The sequence below is a fragment of the Bos taurus genome, chromosome 2 (assembly GCF_002263795.3).
Source record: "Bos taurus isolate L1 Dominette 01449 registration number 42190680 breed Hereford chromosome 2, ARS-UCD2.0, whole genome shotgun sequence".
NCBI lineage: Eukaryota > Metazoa > Chordata > Mammalia > Artiodactyla > Bovidae > Bos > Bos taurus.
In genome coordinates, this window is record NC_037329.1 from 25,413,262 (window position 1) to 25,426,479 (window position 13,218).

The following is a 13,218-nucleotide window of genomic DNA, read 5'->3' on the forward strand; positions in this document are numbered from 1 at the left end:
GGAAATAATCATAAAATACAGAGCATCAGCCAGTCCAAAAGGGATGTCTATGGGTTTTATGTGGGTGAGGAAGGACTAATAAAATTGAAAACAAGAAAGAGAGAAAAGAATCATCATCAGGAATGAAAGAAACAATGTTATTATAGAATGTACACATACTTAAAGAAAAAAATATTATAAATGACTTGAATTTAAAATTTTTGTGAAATGGATAAATTTCTAGAAAAATACAAGTTACCAAAATTGACACTAGAACAAACAAAATCAGATAGTTCTGTAACGTTAAAAAAATTGAATCTATAATTAAAATCTTTGATCATAAAAAACTCAGGTACAGATGATTTCATCTATGAATTCCACTAGCCATTTAAGGAAGAAATAGTGCCAGTCTTTCAAAACCTTTTGAAGAACAGCTAAGGGAGAAATACTTTCAACTTAATTTTAGGCCAGCAGTTGTGTTGAAATTCAAGAAAGACCATACCGGAAAGGAAAGTTATAGCCTAATTTGTCATGGTGTTGTTTAGTGGCTAGTTCAGTTCAGTTCAGTTGTTCATCAGTGTCCGACTCTTTGCGACCCCATGAATCGCAGCATGCCAGGCCTCCCTATCCATCACCAACTCCCAGAGTCTACTCAAACCCATGTCCACTGAGTTGGTGATGCCATCCAACCATCTCATCCTCTGTCGCCCCCTTCCCCTGTCCTCAGTCTTTCCGAGCATCATGGTCTTTTCCAGTGAGTCAGCTCTTCGCATCAGGTGGCCAAAGTATTGGAGTTTCAGCTTTAGCATCAGTCCTTCCAATGAACACCCAGGACTGATCTCCTTTAGGATGGACTGGTTGGATCTCCTTGCAGTTCAAGGGACTCTCAAGAGTCTTCTCCAGCACCACAGTTCAAAAGCATCAATTCTTTGGCCCTCAGCTTTCTTTATAGTAAAACTCTCACATCTGTACATGACTACTGGAAAAACCATAGCCTTGACTAGATGGATCTTTGTTGGTAAAGCAATGTCTCTGCTTTTTAATATGCTGTCTAGGTTGGTCATAACTTTCCTTACAAGGAGCAAGCGTCTTTTAATTTCATGGCTGCAGTCACCATCTGTAGTGATTTTGGAGCCCCCAAAAATAAAATCAGCCACTGTTTTCCACTGTTTCCCTATCTATTTGCCATGAAGTGATGGGACCAGATGCCATGATCTTAGTTTTCTGTATGTTGAGCTTTAAGGCAACTTTTTCACTCTCCACTTTCACTTTCATCAAGAGGCTCTTTAATTCTTCTTCACTTTTCTGCCATAAGGGTGGTGTCATCTGCATATCTTAAGGTTGTTCATATTTCTCCAAGCAATCTTGATTCCAGCATGTGCTTCCTCCAGCCCAGCGTTTCTCATGATGTACTCTGCATATAAATTAAATAAGCAGGGTGACAATATACAGCCTTGACGTACTCCTTTTCCTGTTTGCAACCAGTCTGTTGTTCCATGTCCAGTTCTAACTGTTGCTTCCTGACTTGCATATAGGTTTCTCAAGAGGCAAGTCAGGCCTTGTATTCCCATCTCTTTCAGAATTTTCCACAGTTTATTGGGATCCACACAGTCAAAGGCTTTGGCATAGTCAATAAAGCAGAAATAGATGTTTTTCTGGAACCCTCTTGCTTTTTCGATGATCCAGCAGATGTTGACAATTTGATGTCTGGTTCCTCTGCCTTTCCTAAAACCAGCTTGAACATCTCGAAGTTCACGGTTCACATATTGCTGAAGCCTAAGTTGTGTCCAACTCTTCTGCAACCCCATGGACTGTAGCCTGCCAAGCTTCTCTGTCCATGGGATTTCCCAGGCAAAAATACTGGAGTGGATTGCCATTTCCTTCTCCAGAGTATCTTCCTGACCCAGGAATCGAACCCATACCTCTTGCTTTAGCAGGCAGATCTATTACCACTGAGCTGCCAGGGAAGCCCTATTGATAAATGATAGTCTAATATCATTTATAAAGTAAATGCAAAAATATTAAATAAAATATTAGCAACCCCACATATAATACATAAAAATGAGAATTTATCAAGACCAGTTTGGATTTATTTTAGGTATGATAGCTTGGTTTAAAATAAGAAAAATCAGTGTAATTTTCACATGAAGAGAAAGATTATATGGTTATCTTAATAGATTCCAAAATAAAAAATAATAGGTAAAATTCAGCATCGATCTGTCTAAACTCTTAGCAAGCAACCGATAAAAGATAATTTCCTTAATCTGCAGTATACATCCAGTTTTCTTTTGGCTTGCATGTCTACATGCTGTGTTTATGGGTCACCATGTCCTTGTGTGCCCTGTTTCTTCCTCCTGGCTGCTTTCTGTTGCTTCTGTTAAACCGGTTCAGATATTACCACTTACGTGCCTTTTCCCAGTTTCCTTCCGATAAAAGTTGTTTTTCTTTACACTGTGTACTCATAGCTGTATCATCCAAGATAATCACTGTATTTTAAGGTCAGCTAATTAGTGATATTAATCCCATTTTATCCTTTCTGTTGAGCACATTCATAAGTCCTGAGGATTAAAATGTGGCATTTTTGGAAAGTCATTATTCTACCTACACAGCCTCCCCTCTGACCTAAGATTCACTTCTTTCCCACATGCAAAATTCATTTATCCTATCTGCAAAGTCTTGTCAACCTCATTATAGCCTTAACTCCACGTTAAAAAACCTTACCTAAATCTCATCAACTTAGAGATTCTAAATTTTGTTACCTAAATAAATTATGAGTGAGACTTTTGTATAATATGCCCTGAAAATAATTCCTCTTAACCTATGAACCTGTGAACATCAAGAGACAAGTTACTACCTCTTTCCAAAATACAGTGATGGGGACAGCCATAGGATAAGAGTTATAGACATTTCCTTTCAAACAGAAAAAGATTAAAGGTGTCACTGATCCTGGCAGTTTCAGAATCCATCCAGGCAAACTCAGGTTTCAAGATCTGGTAATAATTTTTCTGTAGCTTGTGACTTTTCAAGCTTCTGTCCATTTTTTTATAAAGATTTCTTTTTCGTGAAGGTTAGCATGTATTTGCTGCTGAGTAGCTTTACAACCAGTTTCTTGTTTGTAGAGTTTTGACTCTTTGACAGCCTTTCACTTTGTGCTGTCTGTGTCCCTTAAAATCCAAGCTGGCAGTGTTTTTGTTGGTATAAAGTTCTCAAGAATCTTGTGGGTCTCTCATGTGTGACACAAGCATTCATTCCATTAGACAAGGGGCTCCTCCAGGTTTTTTTTTTTTTTTTTTCCCTAGATAATTTTATCACTATTTTTGACTTCTGCTAAGAAGGCTGAAGGGATCTGTGAGTCACACACTTCATCTTTTTAAAGACTTTATGTGAGGAATACTCTGGCTTCTCTGGAATATTAGCAAAAGGTTGTTCAACTACACCTTCCGTTTTAAGAGGAGCTTTGACCATGAATCTCAATTTTGGTGTATTTTGCACTCTGAATAAAATGAAAATTTCTTAAACCATTAAATCTTGGTTGGATTAAACCCATTAAATTTTTGGTTGAACATTTCTTATTTCTTACCTTTGATTTATCTTTCCTCACATTTTAGTGTAAACAGTGAGAAGAAACCAGTCCAGACTTTGAACACTGTTTGGAAATCTGCAGAGTTCATTTCTTACATACTTGGCTTTCTGTATAACTACAGGATACAGTTTTGCTAAGCTTTCTTCCATTGTAACAAGGATTCCTCCAGTTTTCTATAACATATTTTTCATTTCCTTCTGAGTTTTCACCAGTTGCACCTCTCCTATCTACCAGATGATCCATTCATGACAATTTAGGTGTTCTCTTAAGGCAATAGGTTTTCCACACTGTGTTCCTTGTGGAATTCCTCGAATCCTCACTTGGCAGAGTTGTTAATATTCATATTTCTGCTAATAGCCTATTCAAGGCAGCCTAAGGTTATTTTAAAATCATGCTCCTCTGAATTCTCCTAGCCTCTTGCTCACTGCCCACTTCCAAGCTCACTGCCCACTTCCAAAGTCACTTGTATATTTTTAGGTATTTGTTATGGAAATATCCCCTTTCTAGGTACCAGGATCTATAGTAATTTCATACTGCTGCTGTAACAAATTGCCACAAATTCAGTGAGTTAAAACAACACAAATTTATTATCTTATATTTTTGGAGATCACAAATCCAAAATGGATCTCACTGGGCTAAAATCAGGGTATTGTCAGGGGTGCATTACTCATGGTGGCTCTAGAAAACAATCCTTGCTTTTTCCAGCTTCTAGAGCCTGTCCACATTCCTTGGTTCATGATCCCCTTCCAACTGCAAGCCAGCAGAAGCAAGTCAAGCCCTTGTCGTGTCATGTCACTGTGATTCCAACACCTTTGCCCATCTCCTCGCATTTTAAGGCTTCTTGTGATTACATTGCGTCCACAAAGGGTAATCCAGAATAAATCCCTATTTTAAAGTAAGCTAATTAACAGCTTTAATTCCATCTGCTACTTTAATTCTCCTTTGCTGTGTAACTTAGCATACTCACATCTCCAGGAATTAGGATGTAGACATCTTTATGAGGCCATTATTCTACACATCATACCAGCACTTGGCATAAGTCATTAGTCCTCTTTTTTTTTTTTTTGTATATTGAATCCTGGGCTCTTCAGAGGAAACTAGTTTCATCCTTCCCATATTCCCCCATTTCTTTTTCCCAGTGGTACTTAAAAAGAAAAAAAATTAGGTTAAATTTGCATAACATACAGTTAGCCATTGAAAAGCATACAGTTCAGTGGCACTTGGTGCATTCACAGTGCTGTGCAGTGTTGTGCAGCCAAGACCTCCCTTTAGTTTTGGAACATTTTATTCATCCAGAACACCTAATGCCCGTTAATTAATCACTCCCCATTCCTGCCTCCCTGCATCCTCCTGGTAACAAATAATCTCCTTTCTCTATGTATTTGCCTCTTCTGGATAGTGCATTAAAGAGAATCATACAGTAGATGTCTGTCCTTAAGGCAGTACCACACTCTTTTGATAACCATAACTGTATTAATTTTTTAAATAGGAAGTATGAGTCCTTCTTTTTCAATATTGTTTTGTTTATTTGAGGACCCTTGCACATTGCATTTTACTAAAGAATCAGCTTTCCTGTTTCAGCAAAATCGTTGATAATTTTGATCAGGATTATGTTGGGTCTGTGGGTCACTTTGGGGAAGAATTGCCCTCTTAACAATAGTGAGTCTGCTAATCTTAAGGACATGAGCACTGATGTTCTTTCATTTAATTAGTATGCTTTCATTTCTTCAGCTATATTTTGTAGTTTTTAGCATCCAAGTCACTTCCTGAGTAACTTGATCCTATGTATATTACTGTTTTCAGTTCTATTATTAATTGAATTGTATTCTTAGTATTGTTTTTACATTGTTCATTGCTGATGTATACAAACACATTTGATTTTTGTGTGTCGATCTCATGCCTTGCAACTTTGCTGAACTTTTTAGCTCTTGTTCATTTTTAGAGATTTTCTACATGTAGAGTTAAGTCATCTGTGACTAGAAATAGTTTTACTTCTTCCTTTCCAATTTCAGTGTTTTTTTTTTTTTTAAATCCTCTGAGAGGACTTCCAGTACAATATTGAACAGCAGGGGTGAAAATTGTTCCTGGCCTTAAGGGGAAAGTTTTTACTCTTTCACCATTGAGTATGATGTTAGTTATGGTTTTTTAAATAAATGCCCTTTACCATGTTAAGGACATTTTTTTTTTCTATTTCTAGTGTCTTTTTAGGGCTCTTCAAAGGCAGAGTAGTCTCATCTATTTCCTCCCTCATTTAAAAAAGTCTACTCCTCAATGTGTGACTTAGTTCAGTATTCTGTAAAGGTTTGCTAAATTGTGCCCAAAAACCGGCTTGATATTTTTTTTCTTAAGTGCCTTTAACATTCTGTTTACCAGATCTTGTATTCCTTAACTCTGAGACTTCAGATTAGTTTCCAGCTTAAACAGAATACCCTTAAAAAATTGGATATCAGTTTCTTTGAAATGAGTAATCTCTGTTTTCTGCAGATACCCTACATTTCTATTAAACTCTTGGAAAACAATTTTTGAATTAAAAATAAAATTCTCATTCATTCATTCAGTTCAATTCAGTCACTCAGTCGTGTCCGACTCTTTGCAACCCCATGAACCATGGCACACCAGGCCTCCCTATCCATCACCAACTCCTGGAGTTCACCCAAACTCGTGTCCATTGAGTTGGTGATGCCATCCAACCATCTCATCTTCTGTTATCCCCTTCTCCTCCTGCCCTCAATCTTTCTTCCTAGCATCAGGATCTTTTCAAATGAGTCAGCTCTTCTCATGAGGTGGCCAAAGTATTGGAGTTTCAGCTTCAACATCAGTCCTTCCAGTGAACACTCAGGGCTGATCTCCTTTAGGATGGACTGGTTGGATCTCCTTGCAGTGCAAGGGACTCTCAAGAATCTTCTCAAACTCCACAATTCAAAAGCATCAATTGTTCAGCACTCAGCTTTCTTTATTCATTCATACTCACTGTGAAAGGTTATCAGTGGTTAAGTTTTATGTTTGAGTTTTAAATTTCTTGGCTTTTTGAATAATTTTGTGTTAACCTCCTGAACAGTTTTTATGATTTTTAGCTTCTCCTAAATATATATACATAAATGTGTAATAAAGTTAATATTCAATCTATAATATGAGATATGATTCATAAAGGGAGAAATTGGACTTTGCATTCTGTGAACAAGAGATTTGCTAAGTAATTTAAGCAATTGACTTGCTTAAGAGGGTGGATGTTTTTTAAGCATCTTAAAAAGCACATCATAAAATTAATTGATGTGGCAATTAAAAGTCATCAAAATTAGTATTTTCCTAGCTTACCTCTTTCCATATATAAAATAAAATCCAATTTCTTTAAGTAAGATCCAATTAATTTTATCTAAATAAATTTAATCTATAAGTATTTTTCAGTGGAAATAAATAGCAGATATCTAAAGTGCTAAATGGCCCATGGGGTCGCAAAGAGTCGGACACAACTGAGCAACTTCACTTTTCAATTTCTAAAGTGCTAATATATGTCAGGTGCTTTCTGATAAGGAAGTGCAAAGAAATGTAAGAAATGTCTTTTGCTGTTTGGTGGTTTGCATTCTATTTTGTGAGACAGGAATAGGAATTCTTAAACTGCTGTTTGAACCGCAAAGTTACGTATATGTGAAATTGGATACCATGATCATAAAATGGTAAGAATTACTGTCCAAGAACTTCCCTGGTGGCTCAGATGGTAAAGCGTCTGCCTATAATGCAGGAGACCTGGGTTCAATCCCTGGGTTGGGAAGATCTCCTGGAGAAGGAAATGGCAACCCACTCCAGTATCCTTGTCTGGAAAATCCCATGGACGGAAGAGCCTGGTAGGCTACAGTCCATGGGGCCGCAAAGAGTTGGACACGACTGAGCGACTTTCTTTCACTTTCACTGTCCAAGAAAGTCAGTAGCCTAGTATTTAGTACTATCTGTACATTTGTTTATTGATGCTTCAAACCCAGCAGAGAGAAATTAGTATGTATATATTTTGCTGTTTATTTGGAGCTTTATAGTGGTAGTAATCAAATGCAGTAAAGAAAGCAAAGTTCTGTTGCTGCCGAAAGTTACCATTAATCTTTACTGAGAATTGCATGTGTTTCATATTAGGATTAGACCTATAAAATAATGCTCTGGGGTCAAAGCTTTTGAAATCAATGAGGTATCATTATACTAAGTAAATTTAGGGAAGGGACTATTTGTGTGTATTTGCTTTTATTAAAGGTATGTAGATGATGTATATTTGAGCCACAACACAAACATATTAACAACTGGAACTGAATGCTAGTTAATAGCCAATATGTATTACATTATAAAATGTATACCATGCAGTATTCAACAGACTAAGATACCATGGAACTAATTGACACTGATTTATTATTAACTCAGAAGAACAATAGCTATTGAAAACTACTGCCAACTTAAGACAGTCAAAAATTTTAGTAAACTAAATTTTAGCCATACTAATTTTACCTTATGAATAGTAAATTTAGCTGCATTTTAACTCAATAAAAACCAAAGTATAGAACTGTATTTTATTCCTATACAGAAACAAAGAAAATATTTACATATTTAAAAAAATTAGTTCTGAGCCCATCCTATGGTCTACTGGTGGGCCTAAAACCTTATTTTAAGAGTAGTAAATTACTATATTGTTATACAGGTAATTTCCATTGATGGCATATATGCATATCCAGAAACTATTTGCCAAAATTCCTATGGCTTTATTTTAGTGAACTAGTTGAGATATTATCAGCTTTAGTTTCCAAACCTCTTTTTTAAAAAAATACCATGTTTCCCTCTTCTTGTTTCATTGCATCTGCATACATGTTTCACATTCACAGTGCAGTGTTTAGTTCTCTAAATTTATGTTAGGCAATTGCTGGAACTATATTGCTATATTCAGTATAATAAAATCCAATGGTTATGTTAACCTAAGACTGGGTAGAGAGAGTTAATTTTAAATGTTTGTTTTTTACTCTTAAGATATTTCTAGTGGAATACTAACTGAATTTCTTGGAGGTTTTTGATTATTTCATTTGAATGCCCTTTCTATGATATTAATATTTTAATTACCATCTAGCTTAAGGGAAATAGCATTTATACTGAATGTTGCTGAGGGATATAAACCAAGCATAAATAAGTTGTCCTTGGGGTTTGGAGCTTAACCAAATAAACCCAGAATACATAAGTAAACAAGGGCCTAAATATGATAGATAAAAGCAGTTCTTTCAGTAATGGGTATGAATGGAAGTTGTTTTGTTGTGGGGGGGGTGTCTGTGTGTGTGTGTGTTTTCCTCTTTCACTTTATTGATACAGAATCATGTTTTCTTATGAAATATTATAATAGGTACATATCCTACTAAAGTTCTACATACATTAAACTACAGTTGAACCCTAAACAACATGAGGGTTTGGGACTCTAACCCTCCCTACAGTTGAAAATTTGCATATAACTTCACAGCTGACCTCTGTATCTGCAGTTCCACCTCCACAGAGTCAACCAACTCCAGACTATGTAGTGTACTGTAATACGTGTTTATTTTAAAAATCTTCATGTATGTGGACCTGTGCAGTTCAAACCCTTGTTATTCAAGGGTCAGCTGCAGTGATTTTTTCTAATTTACAGAAGAATATTTGAAATTAATAATACCACAACCATAAAGTACTCTCACGTGTGTATATGTTTGTATTTATTAATAATTTGGTGGGTTTTGGCAGCCCTGTCTCACTTATTCACTAGCACATGGAAGCAGAGAAGAGAAAAATGTCTTCATTTCTTTCTTTCTTAAACCAGTGCCCAAATTGGACCAATTACCTTTGCAGTGATTTCCCAGTACTCTTAAAGTAAAATGAAATTCATTTCTTGGTCTAAAATCCATCCTGCTTTTAGATGCTGTGCCCCTGCTTTATCTCTTTTGCTGACAGCCTCTTTGACTATATTCTGATACTTGTGTTTTTTTTTTTTCCTCTTCTCAGTATCAGTCTATTTCCATCTTGGTGTCTTTGTACCTGCTTTAACCTGTGTCTAGAACGTACTCCCCTAGGTCCTCTTGTGGCTGTCCTTTTGACATTCAGATCAAGACTATCTCCCTAAAACTTGGTGCAAATTAGTGTAGTACAGACAGTTATTATCACACCAGCCTTTCTGATTCCCTTTATAACACGTACTGTTACTTGGGATTGTTTCATTTCTGGACTAAATTGTTTCTCTTCTGCTTCCTTACCCCCTATACTCCCACTATGAAGTGTAAGTTCAAACCAGAGTATATTGAGAAACTGTCCTTTTCATTGCATCCTTAGGATCTAAATTCGTGGTACTGATTAAATAGTTGTTGAATTTATAAGTCAGTCAGTTTTTCCATCTGTATTAGATATACTCTGAAGAATACCTTCAGGCACTTTAGGCTTATGTGTTCGGGGCTGAAATTTGTCAACATTTTTAGTATTTTTATTTGATTAATTTTATTTTGCTGGTTGTTAATAAGAAACAATAAGTATTAATCTTAATATCTAGAATTACAATTTCATTTTGACAGGTTGACTTTGGCAGAATATCATGAACAGGAAGAAATTTTCAAACTTAGACTAGGACATCTCAAAAAGGTACGTGAAGCATATGCTGGCCATTTCATTTTACCAGAGGTTGTGGAAAGTTGTGTTTTCCGTTTCTTATTAAAGAAGGCAAAACTTACAGAGAAAAAGGACCCAAATTTAAAACTTCAGACCAAAAAATAAAAGAGGGGCATAAAAGTTGCATTTTTATGTTGAATACATTAAAATAACGTTCCTTTACCTTGTGGTAATTTACAAACATTTCAGATGCTGATAATACCGTGTCCCTGGGACTTCTCAATGCAGGGGGATGCTGATTCGATCCCTGGTCTGGGGAGTAAGATCCCACATGACGTGTGTGGTCAAAAAGTTAAAAAACAAAAACCCATGTCCCTATAGTGGAGGAATGATCCTGGACAGAACTCCAGGTTTTTAAGATTACTGTTAAATACTATCTGTTTTTTTAAAAAAAAAAAAGCTTTATTTTTAAGATAAAATGTAATATTCTATGTTGTTGTGTCCATTTCATAACAAATTGAAACAATTGTAAATTAATAACAGGTTTTTTTGACTTAACTTTAAAGTTACCAAATACCTGATTAAATGTTTCAGTTAAAACATATACATTGGCAAATTTAGAAGAGCCTGATCATCGGTAATAATATGAAGTGATATAATTCAGAAAAACATTGTTATATTTTAGTAAGTTTTATAATGTAAACTGTGTACTTGTTTGTAAACTCTGAAATTATATTCAGTTCATTGTTTTTTAGTTCATATTTTTAATTCAAACCATTTCAGAGAAATAATAGATTTTCCCCCTCAAAATGAAATTACTGACAGCTGTAAAATTCTTTTTCTTTGATCCAGTTTTTAAATTGTCTGGTCTGCTTATCACATTACTTACATTGTTTAAATAGGCTGAGTAATAGCTAAAACTAAGTTAGTGAACTAATTGAAGATAGTATCTATCAAGTCATCTCCCTGGGGTAGGGTGAGGTATGTCAGAGAAACCCATTCTTGTAGCAGCCACCATCTCATTATAGATGTGCTTATTTTTGGAATGCTATCAACATGCTTCAGAGTCCTGCCATTTAGGTACAGGGAACAGAAAAAAATTATATTTTATATACATACATATTTGTATATTGGAGAAGGGAATGGCAACCCACTCCAGTATTCTTGCCTGTAGAATTCCATGGACAGAGGAGCCATGGGGTCGCAAAGAGTCGGACACAACTGAGCGACTTTCACCTCACTTTTGTGTATATGTGTGTATATATAGACACATACATATACATGTAATTTGTATTAGTGTTCTTTACTGTGCCCCTGTTCAGAAAAGTTTCAGCCCAACTACTTGAACAGTAAATTCTAAAATGAATTTATTCTGATCTGTTTTGTTCTGTTTTCTGTTCTGTTGTAATTATTGATATTTCTCTTGTCCTTTGATATAAGTAGACAACTTCAACCTGTTTTGTAACTGATGGAGTTGTAACGGGACTATAGAAGGGAAGTGGGGATTTTGAAGTTCAGAATTCATACAAGTATTTGTCTGCCCACCTAAGCTATTTTGATAGAGACCTGTGTTTGATGTTCCATAAAAAGAAAGATTTATCAATTATTTTCTGACCAGCCTTTCATGATAATGGGATGCTAAAGTGTATAGTCAACTGGAGGATTATAATTTTCACACATAATAGTAAATTTCAGATTACTCTTTCTAATGATGAGTTTTACATGTCTTATGGAAACCTGTTATAAAATCTGAAATGATAAAGTAGTTAAATTAGGAATCGGCTGTTTGTATCACAAAAATACTTAAAAGGATTCAGAGGGCGGTTTGTTTTTATTTTTTGATTGGTGGGTGGTTGGTTGATTTTAAAGCTTTCCTGGTACATTGAAAATATTTTATTTCTCTGAAACATTTCTATTTTATAAAGTAAGGTACATATACTTAAATGTCTAGATATTATATAAACAGTTGTAAGCTTTTGTAGTTTACTACACCTTCTATTCTAACTTCCGTATTATCTTTTTTCCCAGTGTTTGACTTCTCCATTTTTGTATTTACTCATTCTAATAATTGTCCCATCCATAATCCTTTTCCTGTTTTATTGTTTCAGCTTTTATCAAATTTACTGAGCAGTTTTATATTTCTAACTTTATCTTCTTCTTAACCAATTTACAACATTACTTTTCTTTGATCTCCATCATGGAATATTTTGGAAGAATTGATGAATTAATGCTGAAATATACTCTCATGTTTTGAATTCTCACATTTACTTCTGACTTTTTTGGTTGAGAAGAATGAATGCATTATGAAGAAAGTTGCTAGTAGTACATACAGAGAACAAAATTGAGTAAGTAGTGTCACCTTAGAGTACAAATGAATAGTAGTAGTCTGCTTTCCACTGGGTATTATTTTTTTAGTTGTACAGTTTAAGAATAATAGGCATTCAGTTACATGTGTTAAAAATAAGTTATTTGGCATTCTAAAGCATAGTTGGAAAGTAGGTCATTAAAAATAGGTCATTCTGGTTTCTAAAACACAAGTAGATTGAACACTTCATCACCTCTGTCTTAAGCCAACATGAACCATACCCCGACATGTAACTATATAGTTTCTACCATAGGCTGGATCTGATCTGTAAATATTTGATGTCCATGTAACCTGTGCAGGAATTAATCATGTGACCTACATCAGATTAGGGTTTAGATGTGGAGCCCAGTATACCTCCTGTATTACCAAAGGTGACTTTCACTCTCCCTTCAGTAAAAACTCTTGAAGTTAGATAGAGTTATTAAATTTGTTGGCACCAAAGGAAAAAACTTCCATCATTGCTGAAGCCCATACCATTTGGACATAGAAGACTAGAAGGCCTAGTTAACTTTTTCTTGAGATAATTTATGATATACATTGTATTTTATAAAGATAATCATCATAACTGAATAGGTAAACCGAAATATGAAAAAGTATTTACCACTGAGTAAATCATAAAGTTCAGTTCATATTCTGTAGGGCTAGAAACATAATGATCCAAATCCAGTGAATCTGTTAGTGTGATAGAGTAACAAATGAGAGTTCA

The 13,218-nt window shown here is 35.2% G+C and overlaps 1 protein-coding gene and 1 non-coding gene across 4 annotated transcripts in view; both read left to right on the top strand.

Moving 5' to 3' along the window:
- TLK1 (tousled like kinase 1) overlaps positions 1–13,218 on the top strand; it is a 181,177-nt gene that overhangs the window by 142,221 nt on the left and 25,738 nt on the right. For all 3 annotated transcript variants that reach the window (XM_002685281.6, XM_010801927.3, XM_059878099.1), the window contains one exon: positions 10,114–10,180. In XM_002685281.6, coding sequence (XP_002685327.1) covers positions 10,114–10,180 — 67 coding nt within the window. The remainder of the gene's footprint in view (positions 1–10,113; positions 10,181–13,218) is intronic.
- Positions 7,260–7,331, top strand: TRNAY-AUA (transfer RNA tyrosine (anticodon AUA)). The gene has a single exon. It is a non-coding gene; the product is annotated as a tRNA-Tyr (tRNA).